Source organism: Adiantum capillus-veneris, chromosome 26 (genome assembly GCF_014529385.1).
Source record: "Adiantum capillus-veneris isolate H3 chromosome 26, ASM1452938v2, whole genome shotgun sequence".
NCBI lineage: Eukaryota > Viridiplantae > Streptophyta > Polypodiopsida > Polypodiales > Pteridaceae > Adiantum > Adiantum capillus-veneris.
Genome location: NC_140956.1, coordinates 122,463,540 through 122,489,534, shown reverse-complemented (window position 1 = coordinate 122,489,534; position 25,995 = coordinate 122,463,540). Strand labels below are relative to the sequence as shown.

General features: G+C 40.7%; 1 protein-coding gene across 1 annotated transcript; it reads left to right on the top strand.

The window, feature by feature from the left end:
- Positions 1-342: 342 nt before the first annotated feature.
- On the top strand, positions 343-3,486 carry LOC147424115 (bidirectional sugar transporter SWEET7-like). Its single transcript, XM_086501829.1, has 6 exons — positions 343-705; positions 1,839-1,875; positions 2,208-2,424; positions 2,526-2,687; positions 2,807-2,926; positions 3,082-3,486. Exons 1-6 carry the CDS (start codon positions 669-671, stop codon positions 3,235-3,237), a joined length of 729 nt encoding a protein of 242 aa, XP_086357955.1. The 5' UTR covers positions 343-668; the 3' UTR covers positions 3,238-3,486.
- The last annotated feature ends 22,509 nt before the right edge of the window (positions 3,487-25,995 follow it).

Here is a 25,995-nt window from a genome sequence, read left to right as displayed (position 1 = left end):
CTATCGAATGGGTTTTGTGCTCAAGATATAATATGTGTGTGTGTGTGTGTGAGAGAGAGAGAGAGAGAGAGAGAGAGAGAGCCCCAATAGCTACACCTCATTAGGTCTAGCACGTGGCAACAAGTCTCTCATACACTTCCTCGAGGTGAGCATAACATCACAAAAAGACCTCATCCTTTCCCTTGTAAATTGGAGGGTGTTAATGGCCTAGTTGAGCTAAGGCTTGTGGTATTGCTCTACAGTTTCCTATCCGTTTCCTTGAGAAGAGCTCCCCCAGTATATTTAAATAACTGCCTTATCCTTTTTTTCCATGAGTTACACACATATTACGTCTACATAAGGTGTCACCTATTTATAAAGAGGTGCAACCAAGAAGGCAACCACTCTTCTCTTACACACACATACATACACTACTCACTCACTCACTCACTCACTACTCTTGAAGCGAATTAATTTGAGATCAGCGAGGCCGTTAGTACACGGGCTGCTTACCTCGCAGCAGCCTGCACCACCTCCTCTTTCCCTCGTTTGTTGCCACCTCCTTTGTGCAGGCTTTATAAATCTAGTGTGTTAGCTGTGCAAACCTCTCTCTCTCTCTCTCTCTCTCTCTCTCTCTCTCTCTCATATACCGACACAGCGAGCGGCTGCAAGCTTAGTGCAGAATCACCATGCCTTTCGATTTGAAGCTTGTGTTTGGCATGGTTGGTAAGTACTGCGTGCATACACATGCTGCTGCTTTTTTCTGAGAGTTGTTGTATTTATTTTGTACTCTACATTTTCCTATAAGGACGCTGAAGGCCAACAATAGTAGAGTGATTCTAAGTCAAGTTGAAAGCTAGATTAATTCTTAGTAATCCAAGACTTAATGATGCTGCATGGGCTATTTAGCAGCATCCAATCCCAAAATTCTACATATATTAGCCAATAAATCTTGCTTCATCAACTGCAGAATCAGTTTGCTAATATTCACACTAGAAATTTGCTCATGTAGGAAAAGGGAGCCTTTTTTAGTGTTTTTCATACAACCCATAACATCATAAGCTTCTGTTCGGGAGGCACCGCATACCTAGCTAGGTACGATTGGGGGCAAGGGACCGCCGCCCCCCCCCCCCCCCCCCACCCCACCGGGCCGGCGGTCCCTTGCCCCCAATCGTACCTAGCTAGGTATGCAGTGCCTCCCTCATAGAAGCTCATGATGTTGAGGTAAGCTCATGATCTTGTGACTGGCCAATAGCACTGAAGCAATGAATATTCACCAACAGAGAACGTCGCAATTGGCCAATCGTTTCCATCTGAATTTTAATGTTAATCAGCTCCTTTAATTATCACAAAGAAAACTTTGAGCTTTTCTAAAATTTCATTGCATTTTAATTAATTAGTGATATTGACCTGATATTTATAGTTGAAAGCTTCCTGCTACTATTGTACGTGTTTTGTGGTGGCATTTAATTAAGAGAAGCTTAATGTAACCTGTTACGTCGTAAGGTGCATTGATTTTAATACTTGGCACCAGTCTCCTTGTTATAAGGTCCTAATGATTTAGGGCCAACGTGCACGCCCACGACAATTGTGTGCCCTAAATATCTTATTAAGCGATAAAGAAATTATAGCCATCACGGAAATGCTATTGTACGATGTTGTAGTTGAGCGGCGACGTACTCGCACCTTGCGCGCCCTCGCTGGACTGCAAAAAAAGTATGATTTGCTTTGTGCGTGCGTGTGTGTGTGTGTGTGTGTGTGAGAGAGAGAGAGAGAGAGAGAGAGAGAGAGAGAGAGAGAGAGAGAGAGAGAACAATCAGCTCATTTTCTTTCTTTTTCCTTTTAAAAACAAAATGCAGGGAATGCCACTGCAACAGCACTATTCTTGTCACCACTGTAAGTCCTTGTGAAGTTTGATCTAATTCTTTAATTCTACCGTGCAGCCTCCACCGCTAGGAATTGAACTTGGGTCTTTGCTATGCATCTATATTGCATACACTTTCTTCACCAACATATCAACACTTCTTGATCGCCAAGATACCATCCTCCAGTAATCTTATCTATCAGCTTAATAAATTAGAACTGAATCCATTGCAGAGAAAGCCTAGCTCATTACAATGACCTAAATTTACATACTTAACTAAACCTTGAATTACTAATTCAAGGCATAAAAGCTAATTTTCCATGGCTAATTTGCACACATTGTGCACCCAATTGCTTTCTTACAGGCCCACCTTTTACAAGATCGTGAAGAAGCGGTCAACCGAAGAGTTCTCCGGATTACCATATGTGTGCACTCTCTTCAATTGCTTGCTGTGGGTGCTCTACGGCTTGCCATTTATCAAGCCGCATAGCATGCTCATCCTCACCATCAATGGATTTGGGGTTGCCCTTGAGCTTGTCTACATTGTCATCTTCCTCACTTATGCTGCCAAGCAAAAGAAGGTCCTCTTTTGCCCCAATCTAACACATTGTTTTTTATAGTTCTAGAGCTATTAGAATTTGTGATGCTGAATTTTAACATATGTGTATGGGTTTAAATGAAGATGCAAATGATGAAGTGGATATTGGCGGTGGTGGTGGCATACTCTGTTGTCATTCTAGTGGTGCTCTTGGGGCTTCATTCGCTCACTACGCGACAGTTAGCCGCAGGTTCCATGTGTGTGGTGGTGGCCATTGCAATGTATGCATCACCCCTTTCGGTTATGGTAAGTCCCTATCAAGGTAACAGAGATCAGGGAGTGTGTGGATGTGTGTGCATGTACTAGCTGTAACGTCCGTATTGTATCACCACATGGGTACTTTAGTATGGAATTTGGATGTGTAGGGATTGGTTATTAAAACCAGGAGTGTGGAGTACATGCCATTTTTGCTCTCCCTCTTCAACTTCCTCAACGGTGCCGTATGGTCCGGCTACTCCATCGTCACGCGGGATATCTTTGTGGCTGTGAGTAGTCTTGCTTTCCTAATTAGTCATGATGGTATATTGTGTATGTGTAGACATATGCACAATATGCTGGTGCATGAATGCAAATCCGTCTGCGCCTTCACTGGTCCTCATACACAAAACCCATGTTCTAAATTTTATGATGAATGCTGCAGATACCCAATGGGCTGGGATGCTTGTCAGGGATTGCTCAGCTGGTGCTGTATGCTATATATCGGAATGCGGAACCAATCAGGCCAGATGAGAAGCAAGCGTCTGCAGTGAAGCTGGCAGAACGAAACTCAAAAGCGAGTGCAGACAGCATGGCGTAGAAAGAAAAATGAGCGCAAAAAGCAAGCGTTCTGGCGCTTTTCTGCTTTTTTGTCTTTTTCTTTTCCGCTATTGAAAAAGATCGTGAAAGTGTATATGCTCGCTATATTATTGCGGCATTAGAGTGTGGAAATGAAGCCTCTCGTGACTGCGCTTCGTTCACCTTCCTCTCCAAAATATACGTGTCTGTATATCGTTGTCGCTCACACTTGACCTCGTTTTTTAAAAAGAATAAAAAGTCCCTTATTTTCCATGTGTGTAACTTCCCGCGGCACTCTTTGTTTTCTGGTCGAACATGCCATATTGCCTGTGCTAAGCGTCTTAAAGGTGGGTCACTTCTCTCTGTTTTACCCCTTAAAAGTTCCTCTGCTACCTGTGTCCTCAAACATGCCATGCACCTTGTTCATTATACCTATCTAATATATGAACAATTCTCTAATACTGTCTAATGATACACAAGCTATAATACCCCATCGCCCATCCCCGGCTAGAAAAATTACATTTTTCCTAACCGAAGAAAATAAGGGCAAGCTTGAAATTCTCCCGATTTCTAGGTCAAAATTTAAAGCTTTTGCCGATAATTACCCTAAAATTTGTGACAACTTCCTGGTTTGCTTCAAGGCAAGCTCAAAATCTAACTGGGATTTAGGATTTCAGGCGGTTAAAATACATTGGACCCCGGTTTTTTTCTAACAATGCGCCCATCAATTTGTGCACATAATGATTCTAAAACTCTATATGCTTGGCCCCTACTGCATGGAACAAATGGCTTTTGCAATGCACTGGAGCTTTGGTTATCACATTTCATGAATACAATTGCCTCTTTCTCTTAAACTCCCTAGGGTCCTCAAATCCGACTTTAAAATATAAAAAAAATGTTTAGTTGAGCTTGAATTGCACTAATTACAGAAAGTTACAAGCATCACTGACATATCCTTTGCACAGGGTTCTTTACAAAAAAAGAAAAAATCAAAGGGGTCACACCAGCTCCCTGACTACTCTTGCTAGTTGTGTAGCTTGCAATGCTTATTTTTTCTACTATGGAGTTGTCACCTCGAGGTCACCTAAGAAAATTGTGACCTATTATGTCAGTTCAACAGAAGAGTATTTAAAGTTCTTGAAACTTAAAGAGATATATATACAAAAGGAATATTTTTTTCAAATTTGAAAAAGAACTTATAGATTTTGAAAGAAAAGGGTACATTATATTCCTTAAAAAAGTCACACATAAGGGGTTTTACAAACATATCTTGAACGCACGTGATATGGTAGTTTTACACATAGTGCCCCTCCCCCCCCCAAAGTTGTCACCAACACGTTTCCAAAAATAAATTTGTGTCCAGAGACTCATACTTCTTTTGAAAGAGTAACTCAATTTTGGACTGCCAAACTGCTTTCAATATTGTAGCTCTCACTATACAAATGTTAGTCACAAGATCTTTATTGTCAGTGCATCTAGAGCCCATAGCAAGGTCACGTCTAAAGAAGGGAGATTCTAAATGTGTGGACACCCACCTGTAGTCTGTGCCCGTGAAGACTTTGATTATTGGACATCCCTAGAATAGGTGCGTGAGGGTTTCATTAGGGTGTTTGCATCCGACACAGGTGCCATCACCTAAGCCTCTTGCTTTCGCCTTATCTCCAATTGGCATGAATCCAAAAAGGACTTTCCAAAGGAAAAAAAATTCATGCTCTTTGAATTTGGCCTCCCAAATGTTTCCAACTACTTGGCTCCATTTGCTTGTAGTCCACTTTTGGACCAGATCTCGTTGCATTGAGATGTTCAATCCAATCCTCTATAGAGCAAAGATTCTCATATACAACTAGATAAGTTACCATGGACTTATCTATTCAAAACAATAATGATAATATCACAAATGTTTACTTCTTTCTATTCTTGGGGCATTTACTATTTATATTAAAACTACTATTTCATAATTTGTAATTTTTTGGTTAAAATAATACAATACACTCACCATTATGAGTTTTCCAAAAAAAACTACTATTTCACATGCATTTGAAGTGCGTTTAAAAATTCCTTTATCTATGAACTTTTCAAGATGATAATCCACCCTTTTCCTATTCAATCGATAAATAACTTTCTTAAAGTTCCTTAAATGATACTTTTGGAATTAAAAAAATTATTTGTCTCTTGAAATAATATGATACGATCATATAGTTGAGGTGGCCTCCTCAATGTTTCTACATGGAAAAGAACCTCAACCCCTAACAAGAAAACTAGATGAAAACGTATCTTTTGCCCAATCTTGGTCAAGATGTCTAACCAATTAATAGGTGACTTTGCCCTATAGGTGATACAATGGTTAAAAGAATCCTTTAAGTACATGAGAATAGAGTGTATAAAACATGGGCGCCTTATGGATCATTGATAATGCATGGACCACTTGTAATGTCAGGACACGAAACCTGGCTAAGAGTAATATGTAGGTCATATCCTCCTTCGATCTATTCTCACATTGATGCTTTTGAAAAATCTCTCACAATAGTTAACCACCTTAAATAATCAGTGTTTTGGACATTAGTTATAACTACAACTTGATATGTTGAATAAGGTCTTAGCATGGCTAGTAACCATTCCTTCTGATTAGACAAGTTGTGATCCACAAAGTGGATCCAATGTAAGAGCTAGTAATCCAATTCTATGTTTGGATTGGGGATCTAAGCTAAGAGCTAGCAATTCAATTTCATGTTTGGATTGAGGATTTAAGCTAAGAGCTAGTGATCCAATTTTAAGTTTTGATTGAAAATCTAAGCGAAGAGACTAGAAATCTAAAGGGAATATTAATCTACCTTTGGTTCGAGCTATATGGAGTCTCTATGGAGCTCCATTGGGATATTAGGCTACAAAATATTGAGCATTGGCAATACTTTAGCAGTACCTAGGCTAGATGAAAAGAGCAGAAGCTACATTTAACCAAAATTGAGTCTTTGGCTAGAAATTATTAAGTGTAAGTAGATCTTGGAAACAATTCAAATGTTGACTTACCTCATCAGCAATAACGGTTTGGGGTTGTTGGTAATTGGGAACTCATATACATGAGTCAATTCCCTTGTATTGATTTCCAGTATTGTGCCATTTACTTCACTTTTTCTTTTTGTCAATTACCTGTTTGATGATCTCTTGATCACAAGGAATCTTTGTGGCTTCAACCACTACTTCCAAATTCAATAGCTTGATAATCTTATGTTCTTTTTCTTTGAAACATACCTCCCTATTTTGTTATGCATAGACTAGGAGCCAATAGATTCTGTAACTGATTCCACAAGCATTTTGTTATGTGCTATCATCTCATCTATGGTGTCTCTCATCTTTTCTGTCCAATTTCTTCCTGCCCATGCATGAGTTGTGTGTAAAGTCCTATGTAGTAGAGAGAGAGAACTCATGACTTGTAGAGGTGGGAGAGTCAAAGTAAGAAAAGCCATGAGTGTATGGTAGAGATGTTGCTATTATGGATGGCGCACATATGAGTGGAGCCAAGGTTTGTTGTTGTGGTGTTGATGTCGTAGAAGATGGTAGAGGGAGCTCTACAGGGCATGACGCAAGTCCCACAAGCTTTTGTGGGCAAAGTGAGGGATTGCGCACTCGATTCATTGTTATAAGCACACATGTTGAAGATGATGAAACAGGAAACAGAAGGAAGACAGCAACTCAGAGTAGGAAGAAGATGGAGAAGGAGAAGACACAGAGCTTGTGTATGAGATCTCTGTAGTCTCTCTCTCTGTATTGGAATAATAATTTATACAAACTCAGAGCTACAAAGCTTATATGAAACCCTAAGAGATAAGGTGTCCTTTCACACCGGATGTCCAGGGGGAAAAACCCAGTGGGAGAAAAGTGCCCCTGGTGAAGCACGTATACACACTAACACTACTACATGTCTACAAATCCCCCCTGTAGTGATAGTGTGAATCCGTACAAGGTAGCAGATCATCATGTGTATGAGAATAAGCCCAAAGCTTTTCGGAAAGCTTCAAACTTTTCTCGTGATAACGCCTTCGTAAATAGATCTGCAATGTTATCCTGTGTAGGACAGTAAGTTAGTGTGATCTCCCCTGCATGTAGCCTTTCCCTGACATAGTGGTAGTGAACCTCTATGTGCTTTGTTCTTGCATGAAATACTGGATTCCTTGCAACTGCCATAGCACTCTGACTATCGGTGAAAATGGTAGTGGGTGCCTGTTGACACTCACAAAGATCTGCCAATAACCTGCGTATCCATACACAATCAACTGTTGCCGTGAAAGCTGCCCTGTACTCAGCTTCACAAGTTGATGTAGCCACTGTGGGTTGCTTCTTGCTTAGCCAAGATATACATGCATTTCCCAAGAAAAAACAATTGCCACTTGTGGAATGTCGTGTGTCAAAATCACCAGCCCAATCTGAATCGATGTAACCAAGAAGCTGCATAGAACTGTGCTTTCCATACATATCCCCCCTTGGAAAGAACATGGCAAGATTAGGGGTACCTGAAAGGTAACGAAGTATGCGCTTCACAGCCTGCCAATGATGCATACCTGGGCTGTGCATAAATCTGCTTGCTTGTGAAACCCCAAATTGAATGTCTGGATGAGTGTTGCCTGCCAAATATATCAAGCAACCAACCGCTGCTGCATAAGTATGTACATCAAAAGTTTCTCCAGCATCATGCATGCTCAACTTTGATCCAGTTTCTACGGGTGTAGAGATTGGCTTACAATTTTGCATACCAAACTTGTCCAAAATTTTATGCAAATATTTTTCCTGCAACATGTATATGCCATCCTCTGATTGCACAAACTGAATACCCAAGTAATAATGTAGCAAACCAAGATCAGACATCTCAAAGGTTTTTCTCAAAGCATCTTTAAACGCTTCAATTTCATTTGCATTATTGCCTGTAAGAAGCATATCATCCACATAAAGTGTTAGCATAATAAGAACTCCATCTCTCTTTTTGACATACAAAGTACTTTCTGTTGGACTATTCTGAAATCCCTGGCCAATCAAATAAGTATGTATCTTCTCATACCATGCTCTTGGAGCCTGTTTGAGACCATACAAAGCTTTACGCAATCTACATACCTTTTTCTCTTGACCTTTTACAACAAAACCACTTGGTTGACTTACATAAACTTCTTCCTGCAAATCACCATTCAAAAAAGCAGTTTTGATATCCAACTGATGCACTTTCCAACCATGATGAGCAGCAATTGTAACTAGTGATCTAACTGTGGACGCACGAGAAGTAGGAGCAAAGGTTTCATCATAATCTATGCCTTTCTGTTGCGCATAGCCTTTTGCCACGAGCCTTGCTTTGTACCTGTCAACAGTACCATCTTGTTTCCTTTTTACCTTAAAAACCCACTTTGTACCAATAGGCTTTTTACCTGTAGGCAAGTCCACTAGATCCCATGTATGATTCTTATGAATAGAATCAATTTCTTGTTGCATAGCATCTTTCCACTGAACACACTCTAAAGCTTGTTCAAATGAATCAGGCTCATCTGCATCACAAAGAGTACTAAAGCAAGCCAAATCTACTTGCTCTGTGCCAAAAGTAGTACCAGCACGTGTTTTTCGTGGCAACGGTGCATCCAACTTGCTATCCTGCAAAGTTTTCTGAACCCATTTAGGCAAGGTTCTTTCTTCCCTGAGAACTTCTTGCTCTTCACGCACAATTTCCTCTACATCATGAGGTGTCACATGCTGATCAAAAGATTGATCAAGATTATCAACCTGTTGTGATTCTTGATTCTCCACAAAAGAAGGAAGCAAACCTTCAAATACATCATGTGTCTGCATATGAGGTACATCAAAAGCAACCATAGGTTGAGCAGTAGTTTTTGCAAAAATTACATCACGACTTTCAAAAATCTTGTTTGTAGCAGGATTGTAAAGTCTATAACCTTTACTTCCACTACTGTACCCCACAAATATACATTTGACTGCCTTATCATCAAGCTTCCCACGTAACTGCTGAGGGATGTGAGCATAAGCAAGACAACCAAAAACACGAAGATAACTGATTGAAGGTTTTTTGTCATACCAAGCTTCATATGCAGTAATGGTCTTCAAGGCACGAGTAGGACACCTGTTCAAAACATGTGCTGCACAAGCAATTGCCTCCATCCATAGCTTATGAGGCAAACTCTTAGCCTTGAGCATACATCTAGCCGTCTCCATTAAAGACCTGTTCTTCCTTTCTGCAACACCATTCTGTTGTGGTGTGTATGGCATAGTGCATTGGTGTTTAATGCCTTTCTTTCCCAAAAAATCCTTAAATGCACCTGACATGTATTCACCTCCTCGATCGGTACGAAGAGTCTGTACTTTGCAACCTGTTTCATTTTCAACCATGGCGACATAATGTTGAAAAACTGCAAACACATTTGACTTTGCTTTGAGTGGATACACCCAACAAAACCTGGAAAAGTCATCAATGAAGGTCACAAAATAAAGGCTGTCTCCTATAGATGGCGTCCTCATAGGACCACATACATCACTGTGTACAAGCTGCAACTTTCGTGTCGCTCTAACTGAACCATCCTGCGAAAATGAAAATCTGTGCATCTTTCCAAGAACGCAACCTTCACATACATGTCTTGGTGGCATCTCCAATAAAGACAAATCATGCACCATATTATGACGTTGTAAAGTCATCAAACTACCATAACCAACATGCCCGAATCTAGCATGCCACAACTCAGCATCCTGCATTGCCTGACTCTTTGTTTCTGCAATACATACCTGAATCTGCTTTTCATAATGATCTAGCAAAAATAGTCCATTTTCCAGCGTACCTGTAGTGATAAGAGAATAACCATTCTCTCGATCTCGTACAACACATCTGTCATCCTCAAAAATGACCCGAAGACCATTCTTTGCAAGAGAGGATACAGACAACAAATTCTTCTTGATCCCTGGAACATATAAGACATCTGGCAAGCATAAATCTGAACCATCTGAAATGGTAATCAAAATCTTACCAACGCCTTGGATTGGATAAGAAGCATTATTTGCACATGTCACCTTCTTTCCTGCTGGAGCTGCATCCAATGAACAAAACAAATCCTTCCTTGAAGTAATATGCCTGGATGCACCACTATCAAAGTACCAAATCATTTGTGTCTTGTCAACACTGTAAGCAGAAAAATCTGAACATACTACAAAAGCATAAGAATCCTGCACAAAGTTTGCAGACTCTTCTTTAGCTGTAGAAGAATCACCAGAAGCTGAAACAACCAAACTTGACTCTTTCTTCTTTTCTTTAGCAATTCGCTTTTTACACTCACTAATGTAGTGACCAGGTTTCTTGCAGTAGTGACATTTACCTTTCTTCTTAGACTTGTCGGAATCACCTTTAGACTTCTCTGAAGATTGTCCTGCACTAGACTTGGAGTGATGAGCACTCTCTTTACCCCTGTTTTTGTTCTGTACAACAAGAGCATGATCCATACCATCCACCTGTAAAGACTTGTTCTTACGTGATTGATCCTCCTGCAATAGCAAAGCCACTAACTCTTCAAAATGAAGAGGGTCAGGATTAGCTCGCAAAGACAGAGTCAAAGAAGTCTGAAAAGTCAAATAAGATGGTGGTAGTGAATTGAGTGTTTTGGAAACCAAGTCCTTCTCTGGAATCACTTCATCAATGCTAAGAAATTGCTCTTTAAGATCCCTGATTTTTGTAAGATGCTCGACAATATCGTCACCTTCGTCCATCTGTATTTTGTCAAGTTGTTTCTTCAAAAACTCTATTCTGGCAGCGTTTCTTCCTCCAAACATAGCTTGTAGAGTGTTCCAAGCATCCTCAGAAGTTCTGCAAGATCTGATATGTGGTTTGATTGTCCTCTTTATGGTTAAGGCAATCACAGCCATAGCCTGTGCATCTTTAGTATCCCATCTCTTTTGCTCTGGAGTGACTAGTGAGGGTCCTGCACCAACAGCTGCACCACGACCAGGCGTGGCAGGTGCAATGCTACCTGGACGAACTTCATCTCTAGATACATAATCCCACAATCCTTTACCAACCAAAACATTTTTGGCCATAAAAGACCAAAGAGAATAGTTGGTACCATCCAATTTGTCTTCGGATGTAAACGCACCAAAAATCTCTTTCTCCGTAGATTGAGCCATACTGTAGATGCACACAAGAGAGCAAAAGAACCCCCAAGAGATTCACAAATCTCCTCTCCAATCCAAGCAAAACTCTACACAAAATCTCAGCACAAAGCTAAGACAAGCTGCTTCCCAAAAGAACTGTTTACCTGAAGAAAATCTGTCAAAAAGCACACCCTCTTTATCTAAACGCCTCCGAAAAGTAACTTCTGCTACGCTACTCAGAACAAAATTTTGAGGGCTCGAATGGCTTCGAAAGGGAGGTAAAACCCCAGGTCGCCTGATCAGAATACTCCCGGAACGTCGAGGATGCTCCCACGAGCAAATTTTCCGAAAACTGCCTGAAAACTGCGATGCGCGCGCGGACGCGAAAACGCAAGTAGAGGCTCTGGAAATCACCAAGCTCTGATACCAATTGTTGAAGATGATGAAACAGGAAACAGAAGGAAGACAGCAACTCAGAGTAGGAAGAAGATGGAGAAGGAGAAGAAACAGAGCTTGTGTACGAGATCTCTGTAGTCTCTCTCTCTGTATTGGAATAATAATTTATACAAACTCAGAGCTACAAAGCTTATATGAAACCCTAAGAGATAAGGTGTCCTTTCACACCGGATGTCCAGGGGGAAAAACCCAGTGGGAGAAAAGTGCCCCTGGTGAAGCGCGTATACACACTAACACTACTACATGTCTACAACACATGCCATGACTACTCCACTCCTTTCCTATCTTGGTTTTGTGTGCACCATTTGTGACGTGTCGTTCATACACTAATCAGTTTTTATTTTTATTACTGACAAGATTCTCTTAATGATAGGTGCATTTATATCTGGATGGTAGCTATTATACTTACCAAATCTTCCCTTATTTGAGTCTGAAGTGGTTTGACTGGTTTATCTCTTGTTTGGTCCTAGACTAAGTCTTACATGTGATCGTTGAAAGGGTCACACTGTACTAGCTTTGCCTGTTCCTGAGTCTGAACTGAGATCAATGCCATACAATCTATCTATTGACTTTGTTAATCATTTTTCTTCTTTTGACTAGATATGAAATAAGTCAAGAGGTTCATCTTCTGATTCTAGATGTTTCTTTGGTACTGATGTTGATGCGATCTCATCTGACCTTGCATAGCATAATTTGATCTTGGCCCCACTATACACCCCAAGAAACAGTAATCCTTATAAGTCTCTTGATCTCACTGAGCCATTGGAGAATAGCCAATCAACCGCATATTAGGGTCCATATTATGCCATTGGAGAATAGTATAATTAATGTGGCCTTGCATAGTATAATTTGATCTCGGCCCCATTGTACACCCCATGCAACAACAATCCTAATAAGTCTCTTAATTCCACTGAGCCATTAGAGAATATCCAGTCAACCTCATAGGGTCCAGACCATGCCATTGGAGAATATCCAATCAACCTCATAGGGTCCATACCATGCTATCAATTTAGGTTTAGTTTCTTCGGTCCTAGCTTTGATTGATAGAGTAGTACTAGATCACCTTTCTTGAACTCTTTTCCCTTGATTTTACATTCATGTCGGTGTTTCCTTATTTGCTGAACAACCTCTTATTTCAGCATAGCTTGTTGCCTAAGTTCATCCAGCAGTAATAACTCATCCAAAATCTGATTCAGATCTTGATTGAAATCCATTCCATGTTCTCCTACCAGTCTAAGGATTGGAATTGCAAACTCCATTGGAACTACTACCTCTCTTCCATACGGGCAGTAGCATGTTTAGGTGGTACGAAAAAGGAGTGTCTTGGACACTCCTTTCAGTGGGGAGGAGATGAAATGGGTAGTGGGTTATTCATTTTCATATGATATAAAAGAAAGATAGAATCTTTTTTGGCTGAGAGGTTGGAATTTAGGAGGGAGTGAAAATTTCATTTCACTTTAATACTAAAGCTTAAAGTAGAAAATTGCGTGCGCATTTAAATTCCCTCTCGCCACCACTCCTCTCGGCTCTCCACATTGCTACCTCAATGGGTCCCTCCGCCTCTTGTTCCCATATCTCTCTCTCTCTCTCTCTCTCTCTCTCTCTCTCTCTCTCTCTCTCTCTCTCTCTCTCTCTCTCTCTCTCTCTCTCTCTCTCTCTCTCTCTCTCTCAATCCTCTATAGCCGCTTCAGGTGCTTGTGGGTGCAGCACAAAGCCATGTCAACCAGCTCCTCATTTACAGCCATATTTAGCTTCAACAAAACCTCTCTCTCTCTATATATATATATATATATATGTATATATATATACACACACACACACACACACGTGTGTGTGTGTGTGTAGCTGTTTAAATCTTAACTAATAAGACATAATTGATATTTTACATTTAAAAGATAGCTAGCCAGGGAACAATGAACAGACAAGTACAAAAATAGCTCAATATTAGAACTATTTAAGTACAATGATTGTAGGAAAGAGATCCTCCTTCAGTAAGCAAGTAGTAAAAGAACTTCCCTGGTCGTCAGTGACTGCTTCATTAAAGTAGGGTAGCTTGCCAAAGAAAAGAAAACCCTCCAAGATAAGATAGAGTCCTTACCTGCATCCATCCAAACAAGACAACAATTCAGTTAGCCTTGGATGTGTTTTACAGGTATCAATGGACCCTATCAGTTGTTATCCATGTCCATCTTACAGATTTTAATTACTTTGGACAATCTAGGTTATTTAGCAGTCTTTACTTATTACTTCCAAAATGAGTGTTACATTCTACCTTTTACTCAGAGCTGTTAAGCCCAACAAGAACCCAAATATCAAGAGTTTTTCTTTAGAAAAATAAACCATTTGTGATGTTTATTTGTTTAACCATAGCGTGGTAGCTATGCTTAAGCTTGCAGTAGTAACCATATACTTACCTTCAGGAGTAGTAATCTCAAAGTATCATTGGCATCCTTTTAAGCAAAGAGAGGTCAAGAACGACTTTAACTGTATAAGATGACTAATCATTTGTTCATTAACTAAAGGTACTAGATGAGGGCAATGAATATCTCCCTTTTTACAATCAGTAAAATGACAGTATGACCAATCAATAGAGTATCGAAAACTCCATCTTTACCAAGTGGAACCTCATGTCACGAGCCATAGCTCGGTAGTTATGCCAAAGCTGAAAGTAGCAGCCATATACTTACCTTCAAAATCCCAAGATTTCTATTAAGTGATTAACATCCCATAAAGAACGGTAGTGTCCGGCCCTGCTTGAGTAAGATGCCTTACTGTTTCAACAACCATAGGTACTAGATGAGCTACAAAAACACCCCAAACCTTCGCCTGATATGAAATCATGAGGGCAAATACTATACACAAGTCCAGGTGTGGCAATAGTTTACCAAAGAGAGAAGCCAATAGTTTCCAAACATGCCAGTCATGCCCCCTTTTTTTTAAAATAGATTAAGCAAGAGATTTTTGCAGCGGTTTAAAATAGAGCTTAACTGGTAGCGAATAAACTTGCAGCGGCTATAAACCAGGCAATTGCAATAACCAGTAGCGAAACAAAAACAACCCTCAGCGGCTAGGACAGAGCCTAATACAACAACCTGTAGCAAAAACGCCCAGTCTGTGCAAGTGTTCGATAGAGACCATCACCATCTTTAATGCAAAACGAGGTCTCAAGACCCAAGCCAACCATGCCACGACGCAATAGTTTGTTCATCTCATGAACAAGACCAATATACAGTGTATATAACAAACGGCTCCAATCTTTATCAACCATGCATAGAATTACAACAAAAAACAAACCAAAACGGAATTGGTAGTAAGGTAAAACACAACATCTGTGATGCTTGAGCTGCAAGCTCCATCTCTTTAGCAAGTTCAGACAGTAATGAAACTAAGCAGAAGAAAAATTTCTAATGCAAGGCTAAGTGAGGGCCAAGGTATGCCCTCACCTCAGTTTAAATAGAATGGTGTGCACTACTGTATGAGTTCCTCAAGCGCCCAACGGATACCATCGCCTGGGGAGGTTCATAGCCCGAGAGTGGAAGGGGCCGCCTTCCTCATATAATGATAGCAAGAGATTTTCACGCTTTTGAAAGTCATGTATATTACTTATGTAAGGGCCTTGTCCCATTACAAGGCAAGTTTTTATATCTATACAGCAAGAAGCCCTATTATGCCAACAGGGGGGGGGGGGGGGGGGGGGGGGGGGGAGAAAAAGCTGTAGGGGGGTCAAAAAATTGACTTGTAGTAAGCATTCTCTAGTACCTTAGTGTGTGAGCTAGGAATGATTAATAGTCGCACTAAACCTGGAGTAGAGGGCAATGTTGTGACTGGTGTGGGGGCATGCAAAGAAGGGGGAGGTAAGGATTCTTGACAACTACAAGGCAGTGTGGAAGCATCAACAGTGCCTCCTCCACAGCAACTGCCGCCACCACTAGAGCTTCGGTGCCTAGAGGAGTGTGTAGATTGTCTCATCGACACCGAGCTCTTGGAGCGTGCTGATCGCTCCAATCAAACGAATACTCTAAAGGACTAGAATGACATGACTATGAGCCAAAGCAATGGTGGACCTCGTACCACCTCCTCTTCTTGGGGTCTACGGAAGCAAGAAACTAATCATCATCCACACGTGCATTAAATGCAAGAACACATCTTAATGATGAATGGAGAAGAAAATCCAAATAAGTTATAATTTGGATAAAATTTCACGTGAATACAATATATATGACAAAAGGGAAAAAAAATTCTCATACAATGTCTATGGCTTTAAGAGGTCTCTCTCTCTCACCCTCGCATGACTCAACATAACTCCTTATCTCTATATAGAGCTCTTTATCTAGGAAAATGTTCTTTGTTTCATTTCATAGGTCCTTTGCATGCATCTCATAGAGAGTAGCAGCACCAGGCTTGTCTGGCACCACATCAGTAGCTTTTGAATCAGCATCCTCTTAAATCTTCTCCATAGATTCTAAGGTGATTGGAAAATTGTAGCCCTCATACATTCATGCACTCTGAGGGGCTACCTCTATGACATACCACCAGTTTGGTGTAGACTTTGTAGGATGGAATACCACCTACAAGAGCCACATAACTTAATTATATGAGTGCTTCTATACCACAAACTCTCTAAATTTGGATGTTAAATATTTACAAACTTACTTGTTCACAATGCTTGGGTAGTACGAAAGTGTCTCAAAAGTCGGTCCAGTTTTTGGTTGAGTCCACCTCAAGAAAACCTAACTCTCCTTTGCACACAGTAGCATTGCAACCCTCCATGTTCTTTTTCGAACCATAAGTCCACATAAAATCCTTTATAGTCTATCCTCAAAATTTCTTGGAGGGTGCCGAAGTAAGTGAGTTCTGCCACCACAAGATCTGCATCAAAGGACCGTCGTCAACTAAATTGTTCAAATTTTTCCATAAAGAATTCCACAATCTTGTGTAAAATGCTTTTTGTCAATCTGCTTCACCTTGAAATGTCGACCTTTACACCATGCTGTCATGTATGACTTATACTACAACCAACAACAATTATGAGTGGTCATCCTAACATCTAGAAAGCCATGAGTTGAACATTGCAAACATACCTTGGGGCTGCAACCCCATAAGTACTCCCACTCCTCCTTAGTCCCATTTTTGTCACGATGTTCTGCACTTTTCAATTGTTGTGCAACCATCTTAAGCTCATGAATGTTATTAGGCTCTCAAGACCCACCGGATAATGCATCGGTTGTCTTCTTCCCCGTATCCACTCAAATTGTGCCCTTTGTCGCTCTTGCTTTGCATCCTCATACTGTGAAATCCACTTTTGCATCACTAGATTGTGAAGCATGCAAAATTGATTGATCTTAGCCTCTAGATCTTCCACCATTTTCTTTTCAACACCAAGATTGCACATCACAATCCCAGATATGCTCTCATCATCTATGGTGCGCCAAAGCATATCTCGGGCACGATCAAACCTAGAGATTCACTCTCCAATGTAAACAAGGGACTTTGAAACAAGGGACTTAGAAACTAGCGAACCCTCAGTCATGCTACCCTCTAATGTGCCTTGTGGCACACATATCTCGTGAGCGTTTTCATGAAATGTTCTAAAAAGAACATCCATTTGGAATGCATTGTGCCTGCTATTTGCACCTCATTAACTATGTGAACAAGAAGATGCACTTGAATGGTTATCATGGTAGTAGGAAAGTTTTTCTCAAACATGCAAACAACCTCCGTACATTTAATTTGGCGGATGGTATGGAGCCTACATCAATCTCCTTATGGGAGATCCATTGCACCAAATTTGCAAGTTTGTAGATTGTGGTCTGGACGCTAGGGGACAAACAACCCTCAATGGCCACTGGTAAAATAAATTGCAAAACAAGTCTAGCAATGGTATTAAAGTCCACACACGGATATGCTACACAATTCCCACTATGATCTATTTTACTTCAAATATACATGACACGTTTTATGCCAGTCGTCTGAATTCAAACTAGTAAGCTTCCCTTCTTTAGTGAAACATGTTTGGAGAGAGTGCATTACACAAGTGGGCGTACGCACGGATTGAATGATCTCTTTTACTTTGTGTTCCTTGCCTCCTGTCAAAATCCGTGGTGATTGAGGGAGATTTATCGATCCATCGGGTACTGTCGTCCAGTATTGCTTTATACGATCCACATTCCTAAGGTCAATTTTGGCTCCCAAAGTATCTTTCTTGCCGATGAGATGGTCCCACAACAGATTACCCACATTCTTGAATATGTGAATTGGATCGAGCAAGTGATTAATCATGAATCTAGGCCAATATGGCAACTTGTACCATAGAGAGAATCTCTTCATCCCTGGGAACAGACTGTCATCACACATCTCCTTCTACTCTAACCATGTTCGAGCAGATATCTTTGGCGGTTCTCTTCCCAAAAAACTGTCATGTTTCCCTGCATGTACACATGACAATAAATCCACATGAGAAAAACAAAGGTTTAATGTGTGAATTTGAGTATCACCTGAGCATTTTATTAGTGCGGGATAGTCATACATGGTCCATGTCAGAATGCCTCTAATCAAGGTATTGCATTGACCTCTGTGTGTCGGCTCATATCCACCACTTCTATGCCAATCCAAATTTGTTTTAGCTCTTCCAATAGTGGACAAGGATACACATCCATATTCTTCACTTTATACCACCCGACACAATCAAGCTTAAAAATAGGTACCCCTTCTTGGTCGTCAACCACAGAGAAATGTTGTAATTGACAATGACAAGCGTCCATACATTGTAAGATGTTGACCTCTAGCCAAATGGATTTACACCATCCATAGCCAGACTGAGGCGCAAATTTCAAGCTTCCCTGGCAAAATCCGACCATGTGTCATCTATATGCTTCCATACCGCACAATCTACAGGGATCCGTAGAACACCGTCCAAAGATCTATTCTCCTTGTGCCATGATGCTAGAGCGGCCATGGACTTTCATTCAAAGAAATGCTTGATGTGAGGTAGTAGTAGAGGAAATTATTGCAACACCCTGCCGGACTTTTTGTCTGTGGAGATCTATTCGATATCTCTCGGAATCACGTTTTGGACACTTCTCCATGTCCATGTATTCCCCTCTTAAAAAAATGCATTCATTAGGACGAGTGTGAATGAGAGTGTAATCCATCCCCAACCTTTGCAAGATCTTTCTTTCTTCCTCTCTGGAATCAGGGATCACATTATCAATTGGCAATATGTGCTCTTTGAGCAATCTACACAGATAAAAAATGCAAAACACTTGTATACATGATTTGGTACATTATACATTTAGAGAAACATTAAAGTAGACACATTGTAATGGATCACCTGAAAAGTGTTGTGATGCTAGTGTCACTCCATCCAAACTTTGCCTGCATGTTGAAAAGAACTAGGAGCACCTTCAATCGGTTTAGGGTTCATACGGGGCCAGTCCCCCCTTCAATGCGCATTTGTATTATAGTTTCTCCAATCAAGAGAGACTTGGTACAATACAATCATTGTGTTCCTTGTGACCTAGGTGATGCAATGAAGATGGAAAGCTTCATGCATCACAAGCTCAACATAAACTTTGTAGAAAGCATTCATAAGTATGGAGCCTGATTTACCCCTTGTAATTTTCTATGGTAAAAGCGCACATTTGTAAGGCCCCCATTATGAGGAGAAGCCATCGTGCGTGAACGAAAATCACTCATCGGAAACCAAAATTTTCACGGCCAAGAATCAAGGGCAACTTTAGGGGCCTCGGGGGCGGAAGCCCCTGAGACTTTTTTTTTTGCTTCGCTGGAATATTCCTTTTTTGCTGGAATATTATGGCCGGACAGCAGCCGGAAAGTGGTCGAAAAACAACCGGTCGGTTGGCCGTGGCCGGTAGTCTAATGGCCGGTGGCCAGTGGCCGGTGGTTGGAAGTCAATGACCGGTGGCCGGTGGCCGAATTCAAAAGCGGACTTGTCTTGTCAAGGGGGGCCACACATGGGCGGATTGAAGGGTCCGATTTGGACTTATCTACACAAGGGCGGCTACACATGGCTGCCTCTCATGAGAGAGGGCAGCCCTTTTGGCCTATAAAAGGAGGCCATTTCTACACACATTTCATAGTGTAAAAGTTGATGCAACAAGGTGAGTGTGAGGTGGTGAGAGTGAAGCAAGGAGGGAGCTCCATTAAGGGTATAATCCCTTTGTAAACTACTTCTTGTTTTGAAGTACTAAAGCCATTGAGTGGCTGCTTTCCCGTGGACGTAGCCCACATTGGGTGAACCACGTATATCATGTGTAAACTCTCTCTCTCTCTCTCTCTCTCTCTCTCTCTCTCTCTCTCTCTCTACTCTATAATCTCGTGTATGTAAATTTGTCTCTCTCCATTAAGTAATCTACTCAATTATCTATTTAGCTACGTCTTATTTCCTAACAAGCATTAACTATCCCAAGCCTCAGTCCCAAGGCCTCAAACACCTTCGAAGGTGGACAGAGCTAGCGGGGAATGAGGGTAGGGAAGAGGGAGAAGAAACATTTCATAGTAGAGAGAAATATTTTCTCACTTATCATCACTCTTCTTGCTAGCATACATAATAGCATAGTAATGAAGATGGAGAAGATGGCAAGCTTAAGCATTGAAGCATGGCTCTTGGTTGGATTTGCATTCCATAGCCAAGAGTGTTGGTGTAGGCTCTCACTTCTCAACAAGCCTTGAGTTCCTCAACTTTCACCAAGTGAGAATGTTTCAAAAACATGAGTGTGTGAGAGGTGTATACCCTCCTAGCAGACCCCTTTCTTGATTTGGGCGAGTTCTCCTTTTTGCTCATGCCTTAAGCTCATTGGACCCCTCTCCCCCTAGCCAATCACATGCAGCATGCAATTCAAGCACATGGGTAGTCTCTGGACAAGTGTCCTCCTTATCCCTTTGAGAGAGAAAGCTTGAAAATATCTAGATATTTTCTGAATGGAACTAGAAGCTCATTAGACCCCTCTTTAGCCCAACCAATCGCATTCAAGCACACCATGTGGCTAAGCATAGGGAGAGTATGGCATGTGTCCATGTGCCCCTTTAGAAAAGGGGATGCCCTTTGGGTGAGTGGGAGGTTAAGTCAAAGATTCCCATAACTTTGGGGTTTCCCCCTCCTTTGTAGGGTCTCTTTTTTACTCAACCACCTTACCCCCCATGCATGGGAAGCTTCTCAAGCACCTTCCTCATCAAGCATGACAAGCACCTCAAGCACCTTAGTCATTAAGCATGACAAGAAACTCAAGAACCTTAGTCATCAAGCACGACAAGCACCTCAAGCACCTTAGTTAGCAAGCACAACAAGCACCTCAAGCTTAGGTTGGGTTCCCACCTCAATCTCAGCCCTAGCTTGCCTAAGGTCAAAGGACTTTTAACACTAGCTATTGGAGGTCTTTAATCAAGCTAACCCTAAGGTATTTTAAGCTCCATTAGATGCACGTTGCTCTTTGATAGACTATCTCCTTTTGGACCGTATTGAGATGTAACCATCTCTCCTCTTGGTCCCCTACTGAGATAAGTCTAGAGGCACTTATTACACATTGCTCTTTGGTAGACCATGTCCTTTTGGACCCGTATTGAGATGCAACCATCTCTCCTTTTGGTCCCCTGCTGAGATAGGTTTACAAGCACATGTCTCTATTCTAGATCTTGTTACCGTTTATTCTCCCACATTAAATGATCAGTTTAATAAGAGAAAATCATTTGGTAAAGTTAGATATTATATTTTATGACATTACCTCTCTCTTGAAATCATAGTCCTCCTCAACTATGAGGTAGAGAAGATAAAGCCTAATCATTAGTCCATGTTTCTTAGCAGGTAGAGGATCCCTTTTTACCATATCACTTCATTCCAAAATGGATGACTAATCCATTTGGTGCTTGGGAGACTTAGCTACCGCAAGCATGTCTACTCTTTAGTTTATGTCATAGTTCCAAAGTAGAGTGACAAGTTCTACTTGGTGTTTGGGGGACATCGTCACCACCACAAACATGATCCTAAGCATGCATACTCCTTAATATTGTGCACAATAAAAAGAGAACTAGTCTTATAAGACAAAAACATTGTCCATTTAAAATGCATTTTCATTTGCTTACTCTAGTGTAACATTGTAAGCATTGACTAGGTTCATATTATCCTTAAGCTAGGTTCCTTTCATCCTTCTAGCATCTTTAAAAGGATAATTCTTAAACTTAGTAAGATATCATGGGATAATCTTACCGTTCCTTAATACCTTGTCTTCATGTGGTAGGATGGAATCAGATTGAAGTAGTTCTTCTTGATCTTTGATTTTTGGAGGGTCTGCAACTCACAGGGGATTCACTAGTAGTACTAGGAGCATGCCACATGTGTGCAACAAAATTGTCTTTTTTACTCCAATATACAGGACTCTCCTATGCAAAATCTATCTGTTTGGCCCTAGAAAACCCCCCTATTGACACTCATGTGATACCATACGGTAACCCTTAGTGAATACCCCCCGTGCTGCAACTATTGCTTCTTTTGGTGGCGCTCCTTTGTAAGGCTTACGTAGTCTCTCATGGAAAACATTGTGCATGAGCCAATGGTTGGGCAACTTTAATTGATAATCCATCTCTTTGATTGGCTTAATAATTTAAAAAGGACCATAGTATCTTTTTTCTAGTTTAGCATAATACTCTTGGTGGCCCGTAGGATTCTTACCCGTAGTATGCCTGAGATGAGCTTTGAGAAACTTTAGCAAGACCCAATCATTTTTCCTTAAAGGCTAAGGCTCTTTTGTGCTTATTAGCAACAGCCCATTTTGCCTTTACTTTGAGATAGATATAGACTCTTTAATCTTTCAAAATGATTCTTGTGAGTCTCGGCTATATTCATCAGTAGTAGCGAAGATCTTCCTATTTACTCTAAGTAGTAAGGGACTCTATCTTCCCTCTTTAACCTCAAAAGGTGCTTTCCCCATAGAAGTATGTACAATGTCATTGTATGTATACTCTATAAGATGTAGGTACTTCTCTCATTGAGAATGTTGATCTACTTCCATGACATAGGATTTTATAAATTCAGGAATCGTTAGGTTAGTTATTTCACTTTGTTCATCCGTTTGTGGATGATAGGCCGAAAGAGAAATTTAATCTACTTCCTAGATTCTCAAAGAGACAATTACTGGTCATTCTAGGATCTTTTCCGACACTATGGATGTTAGCAAGCCATGATACTCTAAATTTTGAGCTCGGAAGAGAGTTGCCATTTGGGGTGCCTTAATAGTATTTTTGATACGAATAGTGCTAAGGTTGTCGACTGAAACAGTCCAAGTTGCTTCCCTCAGTCAAATTTCAACTTTTGGCATACCACATATTTTGAAACATATTCTTGTATGTTTACTTTTCATGGTAGACCAACAGAAATACATTTCTACTCCTGAAAGAGTAGATTATAAAATCCCTCGTTGCCCCACATAAGAAGAAGCATGGGATTCATACATGAATTTCTTATTGTATGGGTGAGTAACACATAGTCTATTTCCATTTAGAAGATAACCATCCTCCAATGTAAATGGTTCTTTTTCTTCCCTAATGCAAAGGTTGTAATTATGTACTTAAAGTATTGGTCAGTAGCATACTCATCTATCATAAAAGATAGATCATTGTGAGTTGCTATAGACACCACATTTACCCTTGGCCATCGTGAAAGTGCATCGACCACTTGATTGTGCTTGCCAGCAATGTGAGCAATATGAAATTTAAATTGCGAAAGAAAATTAACCCACCTCATTTTTTTGTCGGAGAGCTTGGTTTGCATCATGAAGTTCTTGAGGCTTTGTGATCCATTCATATGATGAATGGAGTTCCCAAGTGATAGCGTTTCCATGTGTCTAGGGCATATAGAACAGCTAGCAGTTCTTTTTTGTATTTACCCAATAGTTGCTTATCGGAGTTGAGTCTTTGATTCTCATATGCTATGGCATGCCCTTCTTGAAGCTCCAAGGCAATCACCACAAGCATCACATTAGAACCCCATTAGACCTCAAATGGCTTTGAGAGATCTAGCATTGTGGGCACACATTGAGAGATAAGCTTCTCAAAAGATTCTTGCACTTTTACAGTCCATGAATAGTTAACATTATTTTTTGTTAAGTCATGTAATGGGCATGCTATTAGCGATAATTTTTATATAAAGTGTCTATAGTCTGCACACATATCTATAAAGCTTTGTATTTCTTGTAGATTCCTTGGATTAGGCCATCCTTTTATTACCTCTAACTTTGTTGGATCCATACGGGTGCCATCTTTAGAGATAATTTGACCTAATTTGACCTATGATGTGACAACTCTATCGGAATCTAAGTGAATCAAAAAAAGAATCTTATAAAATATGAGGAATCTCATGGCGTGCTATATATCAGTAGATAGAGCTTGAAGAGGAAATTCTAACTGTCAAACCTCCGCCAACTTTGGATTTTCTTTGCAAAAAATTATCCACGCACCCGTTTTGGTAGAGAGAGGTAAAGTCAAACTCCTTAAAGGGCCCCTTTGTGAGTCCAAATTTCACCTAATGTCTCTGGGGCTTTGCCGTTGCCATGAGCGCTAGCCTACCATTGACGAGTAGATTTTTGAAAATGCATAGATACATGGCATAGTTGGGAGGACTCCGTGAAGTCCTCATCTGCAAAGGCCGCATCTAATTGTTGGATGAAGGCCAATACTTTGTCGATAGCACCACAGGTGCCATCATAGGTGAGAAAAGAGATACTCTTTCCTCCCTCTTTGAACTTCTTGAGCGTTTGTGACCTTCACCATGCTAGGTACAATTTGCGATGTCCTCCTCTCTTGTGTTCTCTAGGAGAATAGCTATTGCTTTTGTCAGAAGAGGAGGGTGGTGAAGAAGAAGGAGACGAGGGTGACCTCTTTCTTACCCATTTCTTCCTTTGTTTCCTCTCTTCCCTTTTGCAGTGACGAGGAGAAGGAATGTGGGTTGACAGTTTCCTCTTGGGAGGAGTTGGCAATTGTTTAGTCCGCCATCTTGTGGAGCCTCATCTTCGGAGGATCTTAGGGATTCATTCATTTTTTGGATTCCTCCTCTTGTATGGGGGAGAGTCTTCTTTTGGGGGTCTCATCAAGAGGCCTCCTAGGCTCTCTCTCCTCTTGGAGAGGAAGGAAAATCCCATAAGCATGAAGTTGTTGAGTAACTCCGGCTTGCAAAGTTGGGTTGCCCATAGCTTGTTGCAACCTAGTAACAAGATAATTAACAAACATAGGGGCATCATCATTAGCACCTTCATGTGCAAAATAAAAGTTTTTAATATTCATTCTACTCTCTTGGTTATTGTCAGCCATGTTAATTAAACTTATGTGCTTACTTAGTGTATACTTTCGCAATTCAAAACCTTAGTTGGTACTCCTCTTATCCCTTTGAAAACAGACACTTAAGTATCTACACCCACGGCTCAAATTAGTTAATTATAGAGAGTAGTGGAGTGGTTCTAACATAGTAGAGTTGTGGAGGGATAGATCCTTTTGGACTTCTTGTGGCTCAATAATGGTAAAGCCATAGGCAAGTCTAAAAAGACTCCATTATTAAGACTAAAGCTCCCAAGGTGTACACAATATCCCACATAGTGGGCTCAACAAGATCGATAATAGATCCCAGTCCCACTTACCCTAATATAATTATCAAAATCAACCATTAATAGGCTACTTAAGGACCTCTATTCTTAAGCAAGAAAATAGAAACCGAATGCTCTGATACCAATGTAATGGAAACGGCCTATGAACTTTGAGAGTAGGGGAATTAGGGAATTTGATAAAGCCCTTTTGTGAGATTACTTTGTAAAGCATAGTAGGTGAACTTAATTGATGGTAGCAACATAAACATGGTACTTAGTTAACTTGGCATGATCAATACTTTTGCAAGAAAGAGAGTCTAGAGAACGTGACAACATTTGAGGACCGGATTCATACAGAGCCGGTCCCCCCTCCGATAGGCATTTGTATTATAGTTTCTCCCATCAAGAGAGACTTGGTATAATACAATCTTTGTGTTCCTTGTGACCTAGGTGATGCAATGAAGATGGAAAGCTTCATGCATCACAAGCATAAGATAACTTTGTAGAAAGCATTAAATATCCCAAGGCCTCAAGCACCTTCGAAGGTGGAGAGAGCTAGTGGGGAATGAGGGTAGGGAAGAGGAAGAAGAAACATTTCATAGTAAAAAGAAATAGTT